Below are 25,319 nucleotides of genomic sequence, written 5' to 3'. Positions count from 1 at the left end.
ATCCACTGAGCTATGCCAGCCAGTGCTAAAAATTTTTTAAAAGGTACAAAATCAGAAGGCGTATACAGGACCTGAACAACACTATAACTAAGCAAACACTCCACTAACAGTATACTTACCCCTCTCAAGTGCACGTGGAAGCTTTGCCAAGACAGACCTTGTGCTGGGTCATAGAACAAGTCTTATAAAGTTAGAATTGAAATCACCCAGTTTTTTCCCCGACCCCACTGCAATGAAAAATCAACAACAAAAAGATAGCTGGAAAATCCGTAAGTACTCGGAAATTAAACAACACACTGCTTAATAGCCTAGAGTAAATGACAAGCATACAGGAAACTAGAAGTTATTTTTGAATGAATGATGATTACAGCGCAACAGATAAAGATTTGTGGGCTGCAGCTCAAGTTGTGCTTAGCGGGGATATCAGCGGTGTAAATACTCATGCTATAAGAAAAGAAAGGTTTAAAATCATTGTTTTAAGCTTTCAACTTAGAAAGTAAAAAAAAAAAAGGCAATCATATTAAATCTAAAATAAGTAGAAAAAAGAAACATTAAAAATAAGAGAGAAAACCCAAGACAATAGAAAAGAAACAAGCAGTAGAAGAAAATCAGAAAACCAAAAATTAGTTCTTTAAAAAAGTACAATTTATAAATCTCTAAGTTGATAATTTTTAAAAAGAAATGAAGATACAAATTATCCATAGTAAGGATAAAAGAAAAGATATCTACATATTCTACAAACACTAAAAAGATATAAGGGGGTGGGAGGTGCCAGGGAGAGCAAGGGGGGGTGGAATCAGGACAACTGCAATAGAACAGCAATAAAAAAATCTAAGGGGATATTATAAACAACTTTATGCCAATAAATTGGAAAATTTCAATGAAATGGGAAAAATATTTTTAAAGACACAAATATTAAAACAAACACAAAAACAAACAAACAAACAAACAAACAAAAAAACCCTGAACTGCCTTTCATTTTTTAAAACACTGACTTTGTAATTAAAAATCTTCCTAGAAAGAACCTCCAGGCCAGACAGTTTCCTTGGTGAATGCTAACAAACATTCAAGACATAGAGAAAAAGAGAACAGACTTGTTATTAGAAGTGGGGACTGGAGTGGGGTGGGGTAGGGTGGAGGGACTGGAAAAAGTTGGTACAAACTACCAGTTATAAGTAAGTGCTGTCTAACCACTGTGCTGTACACTTCAAAGTTATACAAAATAATTTTGAATGTAAACTACAATTGAAAAAATAAAGCTTTTTTAAAAGATAAATCAGTACCAGGTATGTGATGTACAATATGATGAGAGTTAGTTCCCACTGGTATGTGAAGGCTGTTAAGAGAATGAAAGTCCTAAACTGTACTTGAACAACAATTAAAACAAAATAAAATAAAATAGAGTGAGAGTCCTAAGAGCTCTCATTATAAAAAGAAAAAAATTTTTCCATTTCTTTTTATTGTAAATATATGAAATGATGGATGTTAACAAATATATTGTGGTAATAATTTCACAACATATATAAAACAAACCTTTTTTTCATATTAATGAAGTCTAAATTTATTTCCTGAGTTCTCAAGGTAATTCCAAAATGTTTTATGGTAGCCCATACCTAACGTCATTTATGAGCACTGCCTAAAGCCCAGTGTTTTTTAAAATTTTTATTTAAAAAAAATGTATTGGAGTGACACTGGTTAATAAAATTATATAGGTTTCAGGAATATAATTCTCTAGCACATCATCTGTGTATTTTATCGCGTGTTCCTGACTGAAATGCAGGCCCGACTGCCTGCCGCTACAAAAGCCAGCACTCAAGAGGCAGGTGCTGATGTAAAGCAAAGTGGTTTATGTTCAGGTTCTGGCCACCTGGAAGATGGGGACTCATGTCACCAGGCAATCTCCTGGGAAGATGGGGAACTCACATGGCAAAGCCCATCTGCCCCTCCCAGTGGAGGCAGAGATTTTTATAAGGAGAGAGAGGGGAACAGAAAAAGAGATCAGGGACCGGCTGGAAAGTTCTCTGTGTGCAGACGAGCACTCTCCGTGCAGATAAGGTAAGTGATGGTCCTGTGTGCATCATCCTGGTTTAGTCATCCAGGCCTCACGGTTGAAGGTCAGCCTATCTCCTGGAGCTGGGATGCCTGAAGGTCAGAGTCTGTATTTTCTGAAGTTAGTCCACAGGATTCTTATACAAACATACTGTTCATCTACAAGCTATATATTAGTCAGAGTTAGCACTTACAGAAACAACATCAAAAGAATGGTGGAGTGAGTTACAATTTCCCATGATTACAATTTTCCACTCTTACAGGTTCACCACCCCAAGTCAAGTCTCCTTCCATTCCCCTTTACCCTCTTCTGTCTCCCTCACCCTATAAACCAAACCTTTATGCTGTACATCTGAAACTCATACAGGAATGTGTGTCAATTATATCTCAAAAAAATCAGAGAAAATATTTCTTTTAAAAATAAAGAATACACAATCTACAAAATCTCAGAAATTAGAAATTAGACACTTCCCAACTCATTTTATGAGATCAGCATTACCCAGACAAAGTGATTACAATTAAGAAACTATAAATAGCCCTGGCTGGGTCAGTCAGTTGGTTGGAGCATGTCCCATGCACCAAAAGGTTATGGATTCAATCCACAGTCAGGGCACATACCTAAGTAGCCAGTTCAATCCCTGGTCAGGACATGTACTGGAGGCAATGGATCATGTTTCTCTCTCACATCGAGATTCTTTCTCTCTCTCTCTCTCTCTTTCATCAATAAACATATTCTTGGGTGAGGGAAAAAATTTAAAAAAGAAAGTACAAATAAATACAGTTGCAAAACTCTTTAACAAAATAGGAACAATATAATTCACCATATAAATAAAATAAAAAAGAAAAACAATATGATTATCTCAAAAGAGGTAGAAAAAGCATTTGACAAAATTTAACACCCATTTTTTATTAAAAAAATAAAAACCTCAGAAAGCTAGAAGTAGAAAAATTTTTTTCAACCTCATAAAGAGCATCCGCAATAAAGCCTGCAGCTAATGTAATATTTAATAGTAAACAATAGAATATTTCCTCCCTAAGATCAGAATAGGACAAGGGTATCTTCTTCCATCACTTCTGTTCAATATTATACTGGAGATCCTAGTCAATGCAATAAGTAAGATTTAAAAGAAAAAAGGAAAAAATCCTTTGAAGACATTGTGAACAAATCAGATCCTAATGAATTTACCACTCCCCCACAAAAAAAAAGCTACTAGAATGTAAATTTAGCAAAGCTGCAGGATATAAGACCAATATATAAAAATAAATTGTATTTACATACACTGGTAATATACTATTGGAAAAGAAATGTGCAATAACATTAAAAGACATAAAACATTTATGATTAAATTTAATGAAGTATGTGTAAGATATTTACACTGAAAATCACAAAACATTCTGAGAGAAATTAAAGTGAGATCTAAATAAATGGAGAAATAGAGTATGAACACAAACTAGAAAACTCAATATTACTAAAATGTCAATTCTCCCTAAGTTGATATATAGATTTAGTGTGATCCCATCCCAATTAAATCTCAGCAGGCTATCTTTTTTTTTTTTTTTGTAGAAATTAGCAAGCCTATTCTAAAATGTATACGTAAATAGCCCTGACTGGTACGGATGGCTCAGTGGGTTGGGTGTCTTTAGTACACTGAATGGTTGCTTGTTTGATTCCTGGTTAGGGCAGTGCCTGGGTGGCAGGCCAGGTTCCCAGTTGGGGGTGGGTAAGAAGCAACTGATCGATGTTTGCCCCCCTTTCCCTCCCATCCCTTCTCTAAATAAAAAAAAGTAAATAATTTTTAAAAAGCAAAATGTGTATGTAAATACAAAGGACCAAGAATAACCAAAACAACTTTGAAAGAATCCACAACGTTGGAGGACTACCTGATTTCAAGACTCCCGGACAAAGAGAATGTCACGTGATGACAAGGAAGGATTGGTGGTGCGTCTGTAAGCCAAGAAACACCACAGGTTGCTGGCAAACACCAGAAGCAGAACAGGAAGGACCTTCCCCTAGAGACTTCAGAGTGAGCATGGCCCTGCTGGCAGCTTGATGTTGGACTTCGAGCCTTGAATCTCAGCTAGAACAGTATTCCAGTTACTAAACTTTCAGCAAGTGGACGTTCTGAAAGTCATGATCTCTTTTGAACAGATTTCTCTTGTGTGAAAAGTAAAGTTTTGCCCAATTATCCTCACGAGTTATCAGAAAAAAAAAATTCTAGCTCAGCCAAAATGAAATGAACTTTTCCACACTGAGAAACATCCAGATTCCGTTAGCACCACTAAAACTGCAAATGGAATTCAAGGCAGTGCAGCAGGTTCAGCATCTTCCATTTCTTTCAAGCTCCAACCTTTCACTGGATATGTTGAGGATTAATGATGAGACTATTGGATTTCAAGATATTCTTAGTGAACCATAACAAAGTGGAATAATGGGAAAATCACACTTGATAGAGAAATGTAAACTTGGTTTACTGTAATGCAGTATGCTATTCACGGAAATGGTGGGAGTACATCTTGTCTATAGCCATCTTTTTACTAGAATTTTATGTACACAATAGTAAAAGTACTGAGATGCACTTATGGGTGTGGTGAGTTGATTGGGGATCGTCCTGCAGAGCAGAGGGTTGCTAGTTAGATTCTTGGTCAGGGCACAAGCCTGGGTTGTGGGCTTGGTCCCCAGTCAGGGCGTGTATGTGAGTCAGCCAATTGATGTTTCTCTCTCACATCAATGTTTCTCTCCCTCTTCTTTCCCCTCCCTTCCCCTCTCTCTAATAATACATCAATAAAATCTTTTAAAAATAAAAAAATGTAATGATGCATGAAAACTGTTGCCTAAAGAATATCTGATCATTTGAAATTAACTGGGTCTTTGGTTTATGATCATTTGACAGTTGAAAGCATTAGCAATGATTTTAAAACTCCTGATTTGCACTGAAACAATAACTTATATATCTTAAAAAATTGTGTTAATGAATATTATAAGACTGATGACTTGGTTCCGATTCAACTTATTTTCTAGGTATTCTATAAATTCAATTTTGAATAACCATTATCAGAATTTGAGTCTGCAGTCTTCATAGTAGCCTCTTTCAGAGTAAACCATCTGTAACTGATTGCAGTGGTAAAACTTTACATGACATATTAAATCAGATATTTATATTTTACCTCATTTCAATATAGTTCATTAGTGCTTATATGTATATTTGCTTTATTGAGGGTATTTTAAAATTATAGCTATTCTTTGATTATTTCAGATCTAAGTATAAAGTTCAGTAGCTTTTATTTTAGTCTTGTCATTAAAGTGAAAAATTAAATAAAATAACCAGCTCATGTTAATCTTAAAATATGAATAATAAGCCCTGGCTGGCTAGCTCAGCTGGTTATAGCATCGTCCCCATATACCCAGGTTGCCGGTTTGATCCTTGGTCAAGGCATATACAAGAAACAGCCAGTGAATGCATGAATAGGTGAACAACAACTCATTGTTTCTCCCTCTCTCTCTCTAAAAAATATGAATAATAAGATGGCAATAAATACATATCTATCAACAATTACTGTAAATGCAAATGGGTTAAATGCACCTATCAAAATGCTCCTATCAAAGGACAAAAGTTTTTTGGAAGGTCTTGTTTTCTTATCCATTCAGCCACTCCATGTCCTTTGATAAGAGCATTTAATCCATGAGCATTTGTTATGTCAAATTTTAGTTTCCATTTTTACTGAAATGTGAATTCACGTTTGTAAGTGATAAGATAGTTTAAAGAACTTAAAATGAAGCTTAAGTAGTATTGAGCACTGTCTTGCTACAGTTAAGTGTATCTAGATTCTAGGAAAAATAAATGATACTGGAAGTTGAAAAAAGAAAACAAGACTCTTATAATTGCTGTCTACAAAATTTAATTCAGATTGAAAGACACACACAGACTGCAAGTAAAGGGTTAAAAAAGGTATTTCAAAAAATAAAACCAAATAAACAAAAAGCTGGGGTAACAATACTTATATCAGACAAAATAGACTTTAAAATAAAGGCTATAACAAGAGACAAAGAAGGACTACAATTCCACCTCTGGCTATTTATCCGAAGAAACCCGAAACACTAAACTGAAGACATATGACCATGTGTTCATTGTAGCATTATTTACAATAGCCATGACATGGAAGCAACCTAAGTGTCCATCAGGAGATGGGTGGATAAAGAAGACTGGTGCATATGATACTGGTGTCTAAGGTTCTTAGAAACTCCCAAAACAGAAATCAAAGAGAGTTCACTTAAAAATAGTACTCAGGTGAGAGGTTTATTAAAAAGCTCATGCGTGTGCGGGAAACAGCATCCAAAGGGAGAAAGAAATGGCTGCTTCTCCCTGAACAAAGGCAGGGGAACAGTTTTAAAGGTAGCCTTGGCCGGGTAGTTCAGTTGGTTAAAGTGTTGTCCCAATATGCCAAGGTTGCAGGTTCAAGGCCCAGTCAGGAAATATACAAGAATCAACCAATGAGGGCATAAAGAAGTGGAACAACAAGTTGATGTTTCTCTCTCTCCTTTCTTCTCTCTCTCTAAAATCAATAAATAAAAATTGAAAAAATAACAGAAGTAGAGGCAGGAAAGATGATGTCCGAGTGTGATGTCTAAGTATGTAGAGGCAGGAACTCTTTGAGGCTTGCACAGTGGAACTACATACTTCTTTATGCATCACATGTCTCATTAGCATGTTAGCTCTCCATCCTGGGGTGTGTTTTTACTATTATAATGGGGGTAAGTTTATGAAACAGTCATTCTAGGGCTAAACTGAGCATTCATTAGCATCCTGGAAGTCTCTTTGCCTAATAAAGTGGCACATTGCAATTACTGGGGCTTTTCTGTCTGCCCACTACTTGGGTCTAGGGTTTGAGGGTCAACAGATGAAAATCTAATCTTATCTAGAAAAGGCTCGACCTGTCTCATATAAACACAATAGAACATGACTCAGCCATAAAAAAGAGCAAATTCTTGCCATGTGCAACAACATGGATGGACCTTGAGCAACAATTTTCAACCTTTTTCATCTCATGGCACACGTAAACTAATTATTAAAATTCTATGGAACACCAAAAAGATATTAGTTTTTTTGCCAATCTGATAAAAATAAGTATAATTCTGACTGTTTTACAAAAGAAAATAGTAATTACCTACCCTTTTTGCTCCAAAGTGAGTTTAAAAAAAAATCAGGTGTCTATACTTGTATATAAAGATTTCTGGTACCAAGAATTAACCAAACAGATGCAACCTGGTTATGCCACATTACCAACAAGATGCAACTCTATTATATGACCTATATATTTATGGTTCAATACAGGGCATGCACAATGGACAGCTATTGTTATGTGGCTGTTGTCATTTTTTTTTTATTTGACAATCTAAGGGAAACGAGGTCAGTGCCCCTGAGTAAACAGTCAGGTACTGCATGTTTTAAAAATTCTTGAAGCACACAGGTGTGCCACAGCACACAGGTTTAAAACTTCTGTGCTGAATGGAATATGCCAGTCAGAGAAAGACAAATGCCATATGATTTCACTTACATGTGGAATGTAAACAATAAATAAACAAGCGGAACAGAAACAGACTCAGATACAGAGAACATTTTGACAGTTGCCAGATTGGGGGTAAAGTGGGAGATGGGTGAAAAGGCGAAGGGATTAAGTACCAATTAGTAGTTACATTGGTAGTCATGGGGTGTAAAGTAAAGTAAAGAAAGTATCATTGACAACATTGTAACAACTATGTATGGTATGAGATGGATACTAGATTATTCATAAATTATAAATGGCTGCACTGGCTGGTGTGGTTCAGTAGACTGAGTGCTAATCTGCAGATGGAAAAGTTGCTGGTTCGATTACCAGTCAGGGCACATGCCTAAATTGTGGGCCAGGTTTTCAGTTGCGGGTATATGAGAGGCAACCAATCAATATTTCTCTCTGACATCAATGTTTCTCCTCCTCTCTTTCACCTTCCTTTCCCCTCTCTCTAGAAATAAAATAAAATATATTATATAAATGTCTAACCACTGGGTGTACAACTAAAACTAATATGCTGTATGACAACTATAATTAGAAAATTTAAAAATTACTTTAAAAATTAAAAATATTTAGATATAGTTTTTAATATTGACATATTTCTTTCTTAGTTAAATATTATCTATCAAACCAACTATTGTCAAAATTAAAAACCAACGTCTGTAAAATTTAATAGTAATTTTAGGAATATACTTGGATATGTGTGGTTCAGTTGGTTGGGTGTTGTTCTGCAAAGAGAAGGGTCAAGGTTGATTCCTGGACAGGGCACAGGCCTGGGTTGCAGGTTCAACCCCCCATGTGGGATGGGGGTGGGAGCCATATGAGAGACAACCAGTCAATGTTTCTCACATTGATGTTTCTCTCTCCCTCTTTCTCTCTTCCTTACTCTCTCTCTAAAAATCAATACATAACATCTTTTAAAAAATATTAAATATAGTACTGGAACTACACAAGATTCACAAGCATAGCATAAAATAAGTAATTTTGAGCAGTGAATGATAAATTGACGTGTTAAAGAGCTATAAAAATAAATATCTTGGGTGTATATTCAGATATTATGAGTCAGAGCTTAGTGTGGTATTTTGTAATTTATATAATAATCATGTTTACTCAATTCATTTTACTGCAATGAATGATTTAATAAAAAGCTGCTGAATTTATAAGATGAGGTGCTTCTCAATTAAGTAACAGATTAAGACCTGGTGATGGAACATTTTGCAAGTAGAGCCAAAATAACCAGTTAGATTATTCTTGTTAAAATTATGTGTATATTGGATGTATCTCCCTAGGCAAGGGAAAGAAAAGATAATGAAAGGGGACTACATCAAACTAAAAAATTTTTGCACAGCAAAGGAAATCATCAACAAAATAAAAAGAGAACCCATAGAATGAGAGACAATATTCACTGATACATCAGATAAAGCATTAATATCTAAAATGTATAAAATACTTACAAAACTCAACACCAAAAAAACAAACCCAATTAAAAAATGGGCAAAGGACTTGCCTGAATAGACACTTCTCCAAGGAGGACATACACATGGCCAAGAGACATGAAAAACGCTCTAGGTCACGAATCATCAGAGAAATGCAAATTAAACCACAAAGAGATACCACCTCACACCTGTCAGCATGGCTATCATCAATAAATCAACAAACAAGTGCTGGCAAGGATTGAGAGAAAAGGGAAGCTTTTGCACTGTTGTTGGAAGTATAGATTGTTGCAAACACTGTGGAAAGCAGATCTGACTTTTGACCGAGCAATCGATCCCACTTCTGGGAATATATCTGAAGAAACCCATATATCTGAAAGAACATAAGCACCCCTGTATTCACTGCAGCATTATTTACAATCACCAAGCAATGGAAGGAGCTTAAGTGTCCATCAGCAGATGAGTAGATAAAACTACTATGGGACATTTACACAATGGAATACAACTCAGCCATAAAAAAGAAGAAAACTTTGCTACAGTATGGATGGACCTGGAGGACATTATGCTAAGTGAAATAGGCCAGTCAGAGAAAGACAAATACTGTATGATTTCACTCATATGAGGAATCTAATGAACAAACTGAACTAACAAGGAAAATGGTGACAGACTCATAGATGGAGAGCAGGAAGACAGCTAGTGGGGGTGGAGGGATTGAGCAAAAGGGAAAAGGAACTCATGGACATGGACAACAGTGTGGTGATTGTTGGGGGGAAGTTAGTATAAGGGGACTAAATGATAATGGAAAAAATACAATAAAAAATTTTTTTAAAAAGGATGTATAGTTTGGAAGCTGGCTGTGTGTAACTTCCTGAAAGCATCCAAAATGCAGAAGACAACAAAAAGCTGGTTAACTTGTTCCTGATTTGACATTACTCTCCTTTTCACTTCAAGTCGAGGAACAGATCACAAAGCTCCAAAACTAGGTCTAGCAACTGAGATTTACAGATTTAAAACAGTGATAGGATTTCCTTAAGACTTCAGTAATCAACTGGATAGCTTATTTAATGTCCTATTGAAATTGAAATTATACAGCTACTTACTGTAACAACATGACTATTTACATTAATCAACTTTTAATAGGAGAGCACAACACAATTAAATGAAATTATGCTCAATAAAAGCATAATTTTTTACTGACTGTATATTAATTTAATGTTAAAATTGCTTTTTCACCTTTCCTCTTTTGAATTCTTACTCCAATGGTTTAAGCAGAAAAAAAAAAGCCTCTTAAAAACAGATCAAGGAGCATTTCACATCTTGCTTCCTGGCAAATGTTGTCGGTTTGGGCTCAAATAAACTCTTATAAAGATTTCAAAAATAGCCCTGGCTGGTGTGGCTCAGGGGATTGAGCCTGGCCTGTGGACCAAAGGGTTAACAGTTTGATTCCCAGTCAGGGCACATGCCTGGGTCGTGGGCCAGATCCCTAGTTGGGCGTGTGCAAGAGGCAGATGATCTCTCCGTTTCTTTCTCCCTCCTTTAATCTCTCTAAAAATAAATAAATATTTTTTAAAGATTCAAATAAATAAAAAGATTATAATATTACATCTAACCAAAAGTTAAAGACATATAATATGTTGCTATTGAAGGCTTCAACTCATTACAATTATTTTAAGATTAATAATAGCGTGTTGTAACTTGAATTCATTTGCACTAAAATAAATTATTAACTGTCGTTTCTACTTTCCTGTATTTTTTTAAAAAACTCATGAATATTGTTCTCTAACATTAATCAAAACAGGAGTAATCTGTTTCTAGCACTTGGCTCTTGGGAACAACTTTTCTTACATCTCCAAGGGCTAAAAAGAAGGAAAAATGATTGAGAACATAGAAATTTGTCATCTCCCAGGAGCCAAGGATATATATATAGAGGGGGGGGAGGGGAATTTATTTATTACTAGTTTCAAAGGAGTACAATTAAACTGCTAGGTAAAGCTCAAAGGTCTTTTTCATATTATGGTTCGACGGTTCCCCGCTTTTCTTTGTATTCCATTTTAGCTTCCACATTCTTCTTCCTAGCCGCCTCATTCTCTCCTCCAGGTTCCATTTCTTCAAGGTTTCAGAGTCGTGCTCTCTCGGATAAAAGAAGTCCCAGTATTTTCAAACCTTCTCTGTGGCCAGCAAGAGTCCCCTACTGGCTGTCACAGCCGCAGCCTTTTCCCTTTTCTCCTCCCACCGGGCTCCGCGGGAGGAAGCCTCTGGCGGTTTCGCGGGGCGGGGTGCACACCTTGAGAAGGATGGAGCCCAACCGCCGCGCAGTGGGTGGGGGAGGGGAACCTGCTTCCCATCGCGCCTCCACCCCCGGTCGGTGACTCACCGCGGAGAACGGTCGGACAGAGGACCCCGACTGGCGCCGGGAGGCGGGGCCGCCAGGTCGGGCAGGTCCGCTCCGCTCCGCCCTGCGCCCATAGTTCGCTGTCCTTCGGGGAGCTCGCGTCTTTCTACGGGCCCCGGGGAGCATCTTGCAGCGGTCTCCTGCACGCTTGCGCGCCCCACGCCCCAGCCCGCCGGTGGGCTCCAGTCCGCTCACTCCTTCCGGCGCCCTCCGGAGAGCTCCCGCCGCCTCGCGCCCTCCTGCCCGGCTCGCGCGCAGCATGGCGTTCCCCCAGGTCCTCGCGTTCGGGCTCCTGCTCGCTGCGGCGACGGCGGTGGCCGCGGCTCAGAACGGTAAGGAGCGGAATTATGGGATGGCCTGGGCCTGGGGTGGGGGTGTGCTGGCCCCCGGCACCTGAGACGGAGATCGTGGGGAAGGGGAGGGCTGCAGCGCTTTCCCGTCTGGAGAGCCGACCACTCGGGGCAGGCGGTGGGCAGGCGCCCACTTGCGCGGGCCGGAGGGAGCCGCCTCCCTCGGCCGCTTTGCACTCCTCTGCAGCGAGGTGGCCCGGGGCGGGGACCGAGGGGCAGGCAGGGAGCGGAGCGGCTGCGTCCGGGGGCTCTTCGCACTGTGTATGCGACGAGGGTGCGGGAGCTCTCGCGTTCTGGAGTGGCGGAAACCAGATCGGGCCGGGAGGGGAGGCTGAGAAGACACCTGCCGGTCCGCCCCTCCCGGAGCACCTGCAGCGGGCCCCGGGTGTCTCTATCGGGAGGAAACAGGTGGTTGCCGGAGGCCGTCGGGGCCGCTCCTCACCCGCGCGCGGGAGAAGGTCCTCCTGGACCTTGACTACCCAGGCGTGTAGGTGGTTTCCTTTTTCTAAGGAGGGTAAAAGTAATGCCAGGTTTATTATAGGGAAACCAGAACTATCCATAACCCTAAAGGATAAAAAACCCATAATCCTGCCACTTCAAGAGAATCTTATAATTAATAATATGGTGTATTTTTTTAAACATTGCTCTAAACGTTGTCCTAAAGCTAAACACACAGTTTTTAATCTTGATTTTTTTTGTCCCCACATTACATCCCGAATTTTCCATTTTTTTGGTCTTGCAAAACACGATTTAAATTATGACATAATCTATATCGTGAAAGGCCACACCACCGTCCAAATGTCGGACATTTAATTTGACTTCAGTGTTTTTCGTTTTTCTTTTTTCTTTTTTTTTTAAGAGGGCAAGGGAGGGAGAAAAAGAGGGAGAGAAACCGCAATGTGTGGTGCGCTCAATGGGCTGAGCCACGCCAGCCAGGGCTGATTCCAGGGTTTCTTACTCTGGGATAAACATCTTGGCTGCCATCCTTTTGTAAGATGGTGGGCAGAAGTGACCTGGCAGTTGACCAAAGGTTTCTGGAAAGGTTTTTATACCTTCCCCAGCAGGGCACAGCCTAGTTAAGTACACTTTAAAAATTATGCGGTTTATTCAACTCATGGTTTTCTAGAATACTTTGGGAGTTAAATACTTAAACCTTCAGTTGCTGTAAAGTGATGATAGCTGCTATAGACCTATGTTCAGAAAGTCTGTAACTGTTGGTCTGCTTTAACTTTGACATTGCTTGGACATGGAAAAGGTGTTTTGAGCAGGTACAGTGCTGCGTCAGATTTTAGCTCCTTGAGGAGGGCCATTGTACTTTATTTGTGACCCTAATATTGAGTTTAGTGCTGGTCAGATCAGGCAAGTAGTTAGTATTGATTAACTTAAACAGGAAAAAGCCAACTATAGACTTGAAGGATCAATATTAAAATTCTTTGGTTTGCCCTAGCTGGTGTGTCTCAGTGGGTTGAGTGCCAGCCTGCGAATTCGATTCCCAGTCTAGGGCACACGCCTGGGTTGTGACCACAGTCCCCAGTAGGGGATGCGCGAGAGGCAACTGCACACCGATGTTTCTCTCCTCTTTCCCTCTCTAAAATAAATAAATAAAATCTTTAAAAAAATAAAATAAAATTCTTTGGTTTATCATACTATTTTTGTTTTCAATGACTATGTTCTCTTAGACAAGAAATTAAGTGGGCTTGCCAATTTGAAGTTAAAATTTACTTTTGAGATAGTGAAGGATGTAACTATTAAACTGACATCAGTACTCAGGATACACAGCAAAGCTGGGTACTAGGGTTTAATTTAGTTAGGAAACCCACATACTGAGGTGCTACCACATTCAATTGAAAGTAATTTTTCTAAGATGTAATTGTAGTCCAAGGGCTGAATATGTTCCCATTAAGCACCAAAGCAAAGAGGAACGAAGGTATGGAATTGTTGATTTTTGAAGAAGAGTTGGTAGCTGACAGGCAAAGGTTTATTGTAGCAGGATGGGAAAGAGGGAAGGAGCCAACACTGGGAGCATCTTAAAGGCCAAGCTGAACGTGATGTCGGAGGGCTGTATTCTTGGTTAAAAAAAAAACAAAAACAAAATGGGAATGCATGCAAATTAGACTGAATGTCTATATAATACATACAAATTATGTCAGCCAGTCTAACTACAGCTGAAAAATAAAACATTCAGAATCACCTTTTGAGGCTTTGCGTCCCTGTAAGTTAGACGCTGTTGTCAGAATATAATTTAGCTGGGACACCAGAGTCGAGAGTTGATTCATATTTTAAAGTGGATTTTTTTCTCCCTTCAGAATGTATCTGTGAAAACTACAAACTGACCACAAACTGCTCTCTGAACTCACGTGGTTATTGCCAGTGTACTTCAATTGGTACACAAAATACCGTCATTTGCACAACATGTGAGTAGAATATCTTCATTGCCTTTAAACTTTATTTTGACTTATATTTCTTTAATGAGTGCATTTTGTGTTGGGAAGCCTTTTATTGGCTCAAATAGGAATCGTGTTATTTTGTCAATTATCTCATACCTGTGATAGCTTCTTATTCTTTGAAAGTAAGTGTGGCACCTGTAAGTCTACAGTAATCTTCGGCCCTGGGAGTTTGGAGTTAAATTCAAATTTCTTTTCCTTAAGCCTAAAATTGAAGTTATTTTTTTCAGTAAGATAATAAGCTTTTTTTTTGTAGTGGCTACCAAATGTTTGGTGATGAAGGCAGAAATGTCTCATTCAAAGTCTGGGAGAAGAACGAAACCTGAAGGTGCTATTCAGAATAACGACGGGCTCTACGATCCTGACTGTGACGAGAACGGGCACTTTAAGGCCAAGCAGTGCAATGGCACCACCACGTGCTGGTGTGTGAATACTGCTGGGGTCCGCAGAACAGACAAAGACACGGAAAAGACCTGCCCCGAGCGAGTGAGGACCTAGTGAGTTGGGCTGCCTGCATTACTTGTTTTCATGCTTGTCAGATTCGTTTAATCAATTAAGCTTATTTTTTGAATATGTCATACAACTCGATGATTTAGAGTCAAAAGCTAGAAGAGTATACAGTGAAAAGTCTCCATCCTGCCTCAGTTACCTAGTTTACCTCCGCAGAACTGATGTCACCAGTTATTCTATAACCTTCCAGAGATATTTTATGGATTTACTAGCAATATACTTTTATTTTTTGTATATTTTTTCCTTATGGTAGCATGCTATATGGTAGCATAGCAAGCTAGCATAAGCAAAAAAGAATTTATTGGCAAGAACTAGAAACTGAAAGGGTATCAAAACCAAGACAGGCATTCCCTGTGCCTCTGTCTTATGGGGCCTCCAGGTTACTTTACTGTTGCTCTCTGTACCTTTCCGCGTCTTCACCTGAAGATTGCCCAACGTGACCTTGCATTTGTAGCCAGAGGGTCAGTGTTAGAAAGGTGTTCCTTCCTGGATGAGTTTTTTTTTCCAAATACAAGGAAAAGTTTATTTAGAAAGCCACCCAGGTAGAAGTGGTGGGCCCAAAAAACAAGTTCCAGAGGCAAAGGAGGGGCCCTTGGAGCTTAGGAGAAAGAGAGAGGCCTGGGGAAAGGGTGTGGGGAAAGGTGTGGTCGTGGGAAAAGGCTTGGGCATGCTCCACAGAGAGAGTCTCTATGTGAATTATTTATGAAAGATATGTGAGGGCCAAGGAAAAAATTAAAGGCATACCAGTTGTATAAATCCTTTTTCTGTTACCTCTACTAGCTTATTAAGAAAACAATGTAAATGTCTGAGTGTTATAGTTAACGCTGTCTCTTTAATTTACAGTTGGATCATCATTGAACTGAAACACAAAACAAGAGAAAAACCTTACAATGTTCAGAGTTTGCAGACGTAAGTGCTATGAAATGCATTATATTTGCACAGCTGTCAGATCTTACATCCTACATGAGGAAAACTGAAACAAGTCTCACTGTTTTTTCGTATTTCCTAAGAAGATACTATATGTAATACTTTTAACCTTATTTTGAAATTGAGTTGTAAGAATAGTACAGATTTCTGTAGTACCCTTTGCTTAGATTCACCAGTGAATGTTTGCCATATTTTTCTTTACATGTGTGTGCTTCATGTATCTTCTATCTAGCATGTATAGTTTTTCCTAGACCCAGATGAGAGCAAATTATAGACACTGTGCCCCTTTACTGCTGAATACTTTAGTATATCTTTTCTTAGAAACAAAATGCGTCTCTTACATAACCATGGTACAGTTACCAAATTCATAAAACTTATCCATATTGTGCTAGTTTTCCCAGTGTTGTCCTTCATAACATTTTTTACCCGCTGATCACACGTTGCATTTAGTTGTCAGGACTGTTTATTCTCTCTAATATGGGACACTGTTTTGGTCTTTTTTGTCTTTCATGACCTTGATATTTTTGAATAGTGTGGGCAAATTGTTTTATAGAATGTCTCTCGCATTTGGTTTGTTGTTTTCTTATAGTAAAGTACAGCTTATGCTCCCCCCTCCGTTGGTTTAGTACCAGCATTTATAAAACCAGTCTTGGAGAAGGAACTAGGTCTCTGGACATAAGCATGGTCTTAATATAGTGACTGTCGAGCCATACATTTTTGACAGAAAAAAACACCTAAGTGATAATACGTACTCCAAAGCATTTCACATCAGGAAGGATGTGATGTCATCTTGTCCCTGTACTGATGATGCTACCTGTGGTTAAGGTGGTGTCGCCAGTTTTCTCCACTGTTGAGTTACCATTTTCCTCTTTCTAATTAATAAGTATAATCTGTGGGCAGATCCTTGATACCCTGCTTCTAATCAAAGTGGAACTCACCCAGGAACTCAACAGTTTAGCATCAGTGGATGTCTTGCTTGAATCTAATATTATATTTGCAAAATGATATAAAATTTTCAACAAGTTTGATTAATGACAATTCCAGACTTTGAGCTATCTGTTTAGTTAATGTAGTGCTTCTTAATGTTTAATACAACCATTCTTTAAAAAACACAATTTTTAATTATTTATAGTGCATTCAAGGATGTAATCGCAACTCGCTATCAACTGGATCCAAAATATATTGTAAATATTCTGGTAAGATTTTGTTTGTTTGTTTGTTAAGCAAATGAGGTCTGGCAGAAAGTTGGTGAAGTGATATGGCTTGGGTCTGATTTTTAGTGGTGATTAAATTGCATTTGAGTAATAGTTTCAGCCCATGGCACATCATAAAGCAAATTCCTTGTTTTGTTTTTCTTCCAGAGCCCTTGAAAATCTGTTTATCCTTAAAGAAAATGTAGTGTATCTTAGTATTCCAAACACATGCCAGTCTTCCTACCCTGGGAAACTGCTGCTGTGGTTGCCGTTGACGCCCCCTCACTTCCGTGTGCCTAGCTCCCCTCTCCTCCGGTTTCAGGAGCTGGTCCTTTTAGCAGTTAGTTAGTCCTTCCTTAATGCTTTCAACTCCGGTTGCAAACTGCTTGAATACTGCAATGGAACTCTTTCAGAGCTGTATGAATTTATTCTCAAATTCCTCTAGAGTTGGTATTAGAGTTGGTATTAAAGTTGGTATTTTTAAAAAGACTTTTTGGAAGGAATACTTTTTTGGTTCTGAAAGTAGAATGTGGTAAATGCATACTGCTTTTTGGATTGCATTTCTTTAGCTTTTTAGTTTTAAAGTGATTCTAACCAAATACAGTGCTTTAATATCTGATTCTAAAATCTCTTCAGGAGAAGAAAATTCTCTTTTGAAAAGAAAACATGCATTGTAATTATCGTTGTTTGAATTGCTGTCTTAATTCCCTTGTATAGCTTTAAAGACCTCCCAAAGAGTTTTGTCCAAAGATTTTAAAATTATTAGTGATAAACTTAGTTATCTACTAGTGGAAAGGAGCATTGACACATGTAGATTATAGAAAATCACATAGTGAATGTTCAGATTATTGAACATTATTTTTATGAGTTTGGTTATGTTAATATTAATTTGTATTTTTCGATTTCCTCCCAGTATGAAAATGATGTTATCACTATTGATCTGGTGCAAAATTCTTCTCAGAAAACTCAGAATGATGTGGACATAGCTGATGTGGCTTATTACTTTGAAAAGGATGTGAGTAAACCCTTCCTCATTTTATTCTGATGTTTAGAAATATAGTGTTCTTTTTCAGCCAGAACTGCTATCTTCCAGTAATTCACCAAAGTGACTAACAAAAGGAAATAGGAGAGGTACACGTTATATGTTCTCTAGGCCTTTTAGAAAACATGAAGTTGTTCTTTGGCTACTTGCATGCGAATCTACAAGAAAGGTGGTATTGTAGGCGTCAAGGGGATGGGCCCTGCTCAGAAAGGATGCCCACAGATGCTCCCTGGCAAAACTGGGCGAGTCTACAGGGGCACCCGGCATGCGGTGGGCATTGCTGTAAACAAGCAGGTTAAGGGCAAGTTTCTTGCTAAGAGAATTACTGTACAGATTGAGCATGTTAAGCTTGACTCTAAGAGTCGAGATAGCTTCCTGAAACGTGTGAAGGGGATGATCAGAAAAAGAAGGAAGCCAAAGAGAAAGGTGCCTGGGTTCAGCTGAAGCGTCAGCCTGCTCCGCCCAGAGAAGTGCACCGCGTGAGAACCACTGGGAAGGAGCCTGAGCGGTTGGAACCCGTTCCCTAGGAGTTCAGGGCATGATAAGTGTGAGAAAAATAAAAGAATTTCTGTACTGATTTTAAAAAGTAATGTTCTTTGTCAGACCTCTGTGGGTTCAGGGTCTTCCGTAATCTATTTTACACTTACAAATCAACCATGTCTCTAACTGTTCTCCAAGCGGTTCTTGTGCTGCAGTTAATGCTATCTTCCCTGTCACTCTCATGCACCTTTCTGTATATTTATGCCTTTTCGTCAAATTGTTCTGCCTAGAATATCTTCACATAATTCTTATCCATTACCTCCTCAATCGTTGCTTAGTTTGTGTGTATAACCTTTCCCTATTATTTTCATGAATAAGAGTTATGTGAGAAATGCTGTGTGATGAAATTGTTTAAGTTTTAATATATTATAGCTAGTTATTTTCTGATGAAATTAGGATTTGTTTCAAAATAATCTGGCCTATGTCCTGGCAGGTGTGGCTCAGTGGATTGAGTGCAGGCCTGCGAACCAAACAGTCACTGGTTTGATTCCCAGTCAGGGCACATGCCTGGGTTGTGGGCCAGGTCCCCAGTAGGGGGTGCTTGAGAGGTGACCACACATTGATGTTTTTCTCCCTCTCTTTCTCCCACCTTTCCCCTCTCTAAAAATTAATAAAATCTTTTTTCTTTTTTTTTAAAATCTGGCCTGGTGAAGAGTGGGGAGGATGAAGGAAGAACAGGTGAACTAAGATTGGCTATGTGTTTATATTGTTGAATCTGGTGATAGGTACATGGGACTTCATTATAGTATTGTTTCTGCTTTTGTATATGTTTGAAAATTTCCCATGATGAATTTTTTTTCTAAGTCTCAATATAAGATTGTTAACACCGAAACCATAAAGGTTCTTGGCAATGGTTCTTTTGGTTTATAATTGGCATGTAATTTCATGAGGCCAGGTTTTCATAAATATAGTCATACCTTGGTACTCTTCAACTTCAGAACTCGTCAAACTGATATTTGTTGCATTTTGATGAGAAAAAGTGTTTCAGCACTCGGCACTTGCTCGCCACTTCTCACACCTGCTAGATCTCTCGTATGAGTCACGGTGCCACCCCGCAAGAGAAAATGCTCCATCATTCATCGCTTGCTAGTCACTTATTGGAATGAATTAACAATGAGTACTGGGGTACCACTGTGTTTTAAGTTGATTTTCTCCTTCTCAATCTAGGTTAAAGATGAATCCTTGTTCCATTCCAAGAAAATGGACCTGAGAGTAGATGGGGAACTATTGGATCTGGATCCTGGTCGAACTATAATTTACTATGTTGATGAAAAACCACCAGAATTTTCAATGCAGGGCCTAAAAGCTGGCGTTATTGCTGTCATTGTGGTTGTGACAATAGCACTTATTGCTGGAATCGTTGTTCTGGTGAGTATAGAACAAGTAACATTTCATTTAAGGATGTATTCTTTCAAGGAGAGGTGGCAATATCAAAAGGTGACATCCATGTTCCAGAATGATATAAATGAAACAAAAATCTTCATCTTTTTTTTTCTTAATAATTCTCTATAGTGAGTGAATCTATTGCATCTTTGGCCCCTTTTTATTTAAAAAGTCACCTTATGAAGCAAGGAAGGATACTAATCTGAGAAAAGCTTGTAGCTGGCACCTCACAAGTCAGTTATGTTGCCGTTGAGCAGCAAATAGCTTTCAGTTCTCCTCACTGCAAACAGTTCAACACTCTTGTCAGGATTAGTGTGAAAATACCTGAGTTCCCAGGCCATTCGGTGAAATGAAATAACAGAACACACATTAAGGTTAACATAGTAAGGAATTAAAGATGATTAATACAAAGCAACAGTTTTTTTTTTTTTAGGTTTATTGATTTGAGAAAGAGTGAGAGAAACATCAATTTGTTGTCCTACTTATTTTTGCATTCCTTGGTTGTTTCTTAGGTGTCCTCTGACAGGGGGTCACACCTGCAACCTTGGCATATCAGGATGGCGCTCTAGCCCACTGAGCTACCTGGCCAGGGCGCCAACGGTTCTAAATAAAAGATGAGCAAATTGAGTTTAGCAGTGCTTCAGAAGAATGTATCACATGAACAAGCAGGGTTTATGGAAATGTAAGGATACTTCGGCATCAGGAAATCGTACCAACATGAAGAATGCAGAAGTAGATGTGAGGGTATATGGGAATCTACATTGTCCGTTCGGTGGCATTATCACACTTGGCTATCCACCTGGAAGAAAACACAAGCTGAATTCCAGTTTCACCCCACCGGGGCTGACCATATCGTCCAAGTGTGCGAATGGCAAAGTACACATGAGAGGAGTCAGGCAGTACACCCGTGCCGAAATATACAAATTCCAGGTGGATTATTGTCGGAAATGTTTAAAAATAAAACATCTCGAAATTAATTTAGAAAATGTTTATATAACCTTGTGGTAAAGGAAACCAAGTAAAGCTGGAAATCTGGAATCTGTGAAAGAAAAGATGTACACTTGACTACATTAAAAACAGAAAAGAGTATTAACTCCTGGTTGGGTAGCTCAGTTGGTTAGAGTGTTGTCCCAGTATGCCAAGGTTGTGAGTTCGATCCCTGGTCTAGGCACATACAAGAATCAACCAATGATAATGGGGGAAAGGAGGGAGAGGGTTGTCAAGGAACATGTATAAAGGATCCATGGGCAAAACCAAGGAGGGGTAGGGCTGAGGGTCGAGTGGGTGGAAGTGGTGGTGGGAAAATGGAGGCAGCTGTATTTGAATAACAAATAAAGTTTACAAAAAAGAATCAACCAATGGATGCATGAATAAGTGGAATGACAAACCCATGTTTCTCTTCTCTCTCCCTCCTTCCTCTCTAAAAAAATCAATCAATCAATCAATTTTAAAAAGTAGGTATTATGCATAATATATATGGAGTTCTTACAAATTGATGAGGAAACTAAAGAAAGAATGGCAACAGGTATGGATAGACAACTCACAGAAGATGAATCCTAGATGGCAAGAATAAGATGAAAGATGAGTCATAGAAATTTTTGGATCTGTCCTGTATAAATAAAAGCATGAATGCATAAGGAAGCTTGGTCAAGTTACATACTGCAGTGTTGCTCATAACGATGAATCTGTAGACAACCTGAGCATGGTATATCCATGCTGTGGAATAAAGTGGCTACTGAATGAGTTCAGTCTATAGCTTTTGATCTGGTAGGGTTCCTGTGATGAGACAGGCTGCACAAAAATATTGCATGGTCCCATGTTTGTTTGTATTTGGATGGAACAATATGTGGAAGAATGTACACTAGGCTCTACATTTCACTTAGGATGATTAATTTCATTGTTTTCTTGATGTTTTTTGTTTTGTTTCACTGGTTGTGGTAGACCTTTTTTTTTAAAGATTTTATTTATTTACTTTTAGAGGGGAAAGGAGGGAGAAAGATAGGGAGAGAAACATTGGTGTGTGAAAGAAACATCAATTGGTTGCCCCTAGCATGCCCGCAGCCAGGGACTTGGCCCACAACGCAGGCATCTGGCTTGACTGGGAATCCAACCAGCAAGCAATTGAGCCATAGCAGTCAGGACTGCGGTAGACATTTTTTTAGTTGTGAGTTTTAATTTAAGGTAATGTCTTAAGCTGGTGTGGCTTAGTGGATTGAGTGCTGGCCTGCAAACCAAGGGGTTGCAGGTTTGATTCCCAGTCAGGGCACATGCCTGGGTTGTGGGCCAGGTCCCCAGTAGGGGGCATGCAAGAGGCAACCATACATTGATGTTTCTCTCCCTCTCTTTCTCCCTTACCCTCTAAAAATAAATAAAAGTTTTAAAAAGAAGATATAATGTTTGGTTGGATTTTAAAATTAAATTGGTTCATATAGGAGTTATGTGCATTATTAAAAGCATATGTCAGCTTTTTTAAAATACTTTTTTTACTTAATGATTTGAGAGAGACAGACAGACAGACAGACAGACATTGATTTGTTGTTCCATTTTTTGATGCATTCATTGGTTGTGTCTGTGTCCTGACCAGAGATCGAACCTACAACCTTGGCATATCAGGATGATGCTCCAACCAACTGAGCTACCTGGCCAGGGCTCATATGTGTCAGTTTAAACCAGTGATTTTCAACCATTTTCATCCGATGGCACAGATAAAGTAATTACTAAAATTTGCAGCACACCAAAAATATGTTTTTTGCCAATCTGACAAAACATAGGTATAGTTTTTATTTATTCACACTGGATGGATATTGTTGTGTAGGCCATTGTCATGTTTTTACTTAACAGTCTAAGGGAAAAGAGGTCAGGGCCCCTGGCTAAATAGTCAGGTCTTGCATGTCTTAAAAATTCTCACAGCCCACCAGTTAGAAATCACTCATTTAGACTAACTCTTTGTTTAGTAGCAGTTCTAAGAAAGTAATCTTCCTTTCTTTTTTTTCTCATTCAGGTTATTTCCAGAAAGAAAAGAATGGCAAAGTATCAGAAGGCTGAGGTAAATGGGTTACTTAAAATACATTTAATAGAAATTGTATTCATTCGTAAAGCTCGAGCTTACCTGCTCCTTTCCCCTCTCACTCGGGCTGCCTCAGCTCCTAGACAGCAGCTGAGTCGTGCACCTGATGTGTGCTTTCTGTAAGAGAGCTTCTTTTTCTAAATTTAAGTAATAAATGTCTCATAAATGTGGAAGAGAATTACCTCACTTTCCTCTTTACTTTCTTTTTAACTTTTCAGAACAAAAGGTTGGAAGATTGTTTTCATATGTTTTCCTCTTTCCCCCTCTATTTCAGATAAAGGAGATGGGTGAGATGCACAGGGAGCTCAGTGGGTAACTGCGTCATTTGACTGGTTGCAGGAAGAAAGGAAAATAATCGACGGATTCGATCACAAATATATGTGCATGGGACAGACACGTCTTTGAAGACTACTTTGTTAGTTAACATATTTGTAATAGTGAAACCTGTACTCAAAATATAAGCAGCTTGAAATTGACTTTACTGATATTAAAGTTTGACAAGTGTCATATATGCAGATCCGATATCCCAGAATCTGATGGTCCCAGAACTTGGGTTGCATAGTTTAAATTATTTATACATAACATTGAAGAGTGTGCATTAAATATGCTTCTATTTGTGACTGAAAGCTGCCTTCCTACTTACATTTGAGTGTTGTACATAAAAACCTTTTTTTATGAACTATGAAATAAAACATTTTAAAACTGAATTTCCTAACTTTGAATTGTATTGAATCAAATTTCATAATATACACAAAATAGGTTAAGAAATATCTGAATGCTAACTACAAATTGGAGTTTTGCATGAGTACTTCTAATCAGGCATATTAGTATAAGTTAAATAACCTGTGATGGAACTTCACAGAAAATCAGTTTTATTCAGAGTGAATCTGAAGATTCTGTTTTAGACAAATTGGCATGTTGGCAAACATAGCCTGAGGCAGAATTAATAGAGAATTTTGCAAACCATGAATTCTATGGTTGGTCAAGTTAGAAGCACCAGTTTTTCAACATCTTATATAATGAATAATCATACAAATATTCAGGGTGGGGCATAAGTAGGTTTACAGTTGTGAGGACACAGAACATTTCATTTTTACATTTGTATTATTTCCATGTGAAAAACTAAACCTACTTTTGTCCCACCCTGTATTTTATATAAAGTTAATATTTTCCTTTCGGTAGGAGAATTTTAAAAATATGAAACTAACAACGTGAATTAAGAACCCTATCCCTGGCCACGTAGCTCAGTTGGTTAGAGTGCTGTCCTGATATGCCAGGGTTATGGGCTTGATCCCAGGTCAGGGTGCGTGTGAGAACCAACCAAGGAATGCATAAATAAGTGAAACAAAAATTGATGTTTCTCTGTCTCTGTCTCCCTATCAATAAATTTTTTAAAGTTTAATTATATTTTATTGATTATGGTATTACAGTCCCAACTTTCTCCCCTTTGTCCCCCTCCACCCATTGCCTCCTCTCCCTCAGGCAATGCCCCCAACATTTTTCATGTCTCTGGGTCATACTTATAAGATCTTTGGCTACTCCATTTCCTATATGGTACTTTACATCTTCACGTCTATTATTAAACTACCTATTTGTACTTTTTTTCTCTTCTGATATTTGTACTTTTTTAAAGATTTTATTTTATTTTTAGAGGGGAAGGGAGGGAGGAGAGGAAGAAAAACATCAATGTGTGGTTGCCTCTCACGTGTCCTATACTGGGGACCTGGCCTGCAACCCAAGCATGTGCCCTGACTGGGAATCGAACCAGTGACCCTGTAGTTTGCAGGCTGACAATCCACTGAGCCACAGCAGCCAGGGCCCTATTTGTACTTCTTAATCCCCTCTCCACCCATTCTCCTACACCCCCCTCCCATCTGGCAACCATCAAAATGCTCTCCATATCCATGATTTTGTCTCTGCTTAGTTCGTTTTTTAGATTCAATTCTTGGTAGATATGTATTTGTTGCCATTTTATTGTTCATTGTTTTGATCTTTTTCTTAAATCAGTCTCTTTAATATTTCATATAATAATGGTTTGATGATGATGAATTCCTTTAGTGTTTTTTTGTCTGGGAAACTTTATCTGCCCTTTGTTCTTATTGATATCTTTGCTGGGTACAGCAATCTTGGTCTCCACTTTTTATACTTTGAATATTTCTTTCCAATCCCTTCTAGCCTGCAAAGTTTCTTTTGAGAAATGAACTGACAGTCTTATGGGAAATACCCTTTAGGTAAATAAGTGCTTTTCTCTTGCTGCTTTTAAGATTCTCTCTTTATCTTTAATCTTTGGCAGTTTAATTATGATGTGTCTTGGAGTGGCCCTCTTTGTATCCATCATAATTTGGACTCCCTGTGTTTCCTGGACTTGCATGTCTATTTCCTTCACCAAATTAGGAAAGTTTTCTTTCACTACTTTTTAAGATAGATTTCCAATTTCTTGTT

The 25,319-nt window shown here is 38.4% G+C and overlaps 1 protein-coding gene, 1 non-coding gene and 1 pseudogene across 2 annotated transcripts; 2 read left to right on the top strand and 1 right to left on the bottom strand.

Annotated features, from left to right (window-relative positions):
• Nucleotides 1-11,412: 11,412 nt before the first annotated feature.
• Nucleotides 11,413-23,584, top strand: EPCAM (epithelial cell adhesion molecule). The gene is made up of 9 exons (XM_045827673.1): nt 11,413-11,753; nt 14,078-14,185; nt 14,472-14,712; nt 15,569-15,634; nt 16,785-16,848; nt 17,759-17,860; nt 19,595-19,795; nt 22,812-22,856; nt 23,152-23,584. Exons 1-9 carry the CDS (start codon nt 11,681-11,683, stop codon nt 23,191-23,193), a joined length of 942 nt encoding a protein of 313 aa, XP_045683629.1. The 5' UTR covers nt 11,413-11,680; the 3' UTR covers nt 23,194-23,584.
• Nucleotides 16,273-16,406, bottom strand: LOC123812257. Its single transcript, XR_006784538.1, has one exon. It is a non-coding gene; the product is annotated as a small nucleolar RNA SNORA72 (small nucleolar RNA).
• Nucleotides 17,961-18,429, top strand: LOC123812125 (annotated as a pseudogene).
• Nucleotides 23,585-25,319: the final 1,735 nt, after the last annotated feature.

The sequence above is a fragment of the Phyllostomus hastatus genome, unplaced genomic scaffold (genome assembly GCF_019186645.2).
Source record: "Phyllostomus hastatus isolate PE091 unplaced genomic scaffold, TTU_PhHast_1.1 phas_scaffold_78, whole genome shotgun sequence".
Taxonomy (NCBI): domain Eukaryota; kingdom Metazoa; phylum Chordata; class Mammalia; order Chiroptera; family Phyllostomidae; genus Phyllostomus; species Phyllostomus hastatus.
This window is presented reverse-complemented; position numbering and strand designations above follow the sequence as displayed.

What these genes read in the sequence shown, in the direction of transcription:
- EPCAM (XM_045827673.1), top strand. Translation starts at nt 11,681, where the DNA reads ATGGCGTTCCCCCAGGTCCTCGCGTTCGGGCTCCTGCTCGCTGCGGCG. An exon ending in GGTGGCCGCGGCTCAGAACG is followed by an intron (nt 11,754 to 14,077) that starts GTAAGGAGCGGA and finishes TTCTCCCTTCAG; the next exon opens with AATGTATCTGTGAAAACTAC. An exon ending in AATATATTGTAAATATTCTG is followed by an intron (nt 16,849 to 17,758) that starts GTAAGATTTTGT and finishes ATTTCCTCCCAG; the next exon opens with TATGAAAATGATGTTATCAC.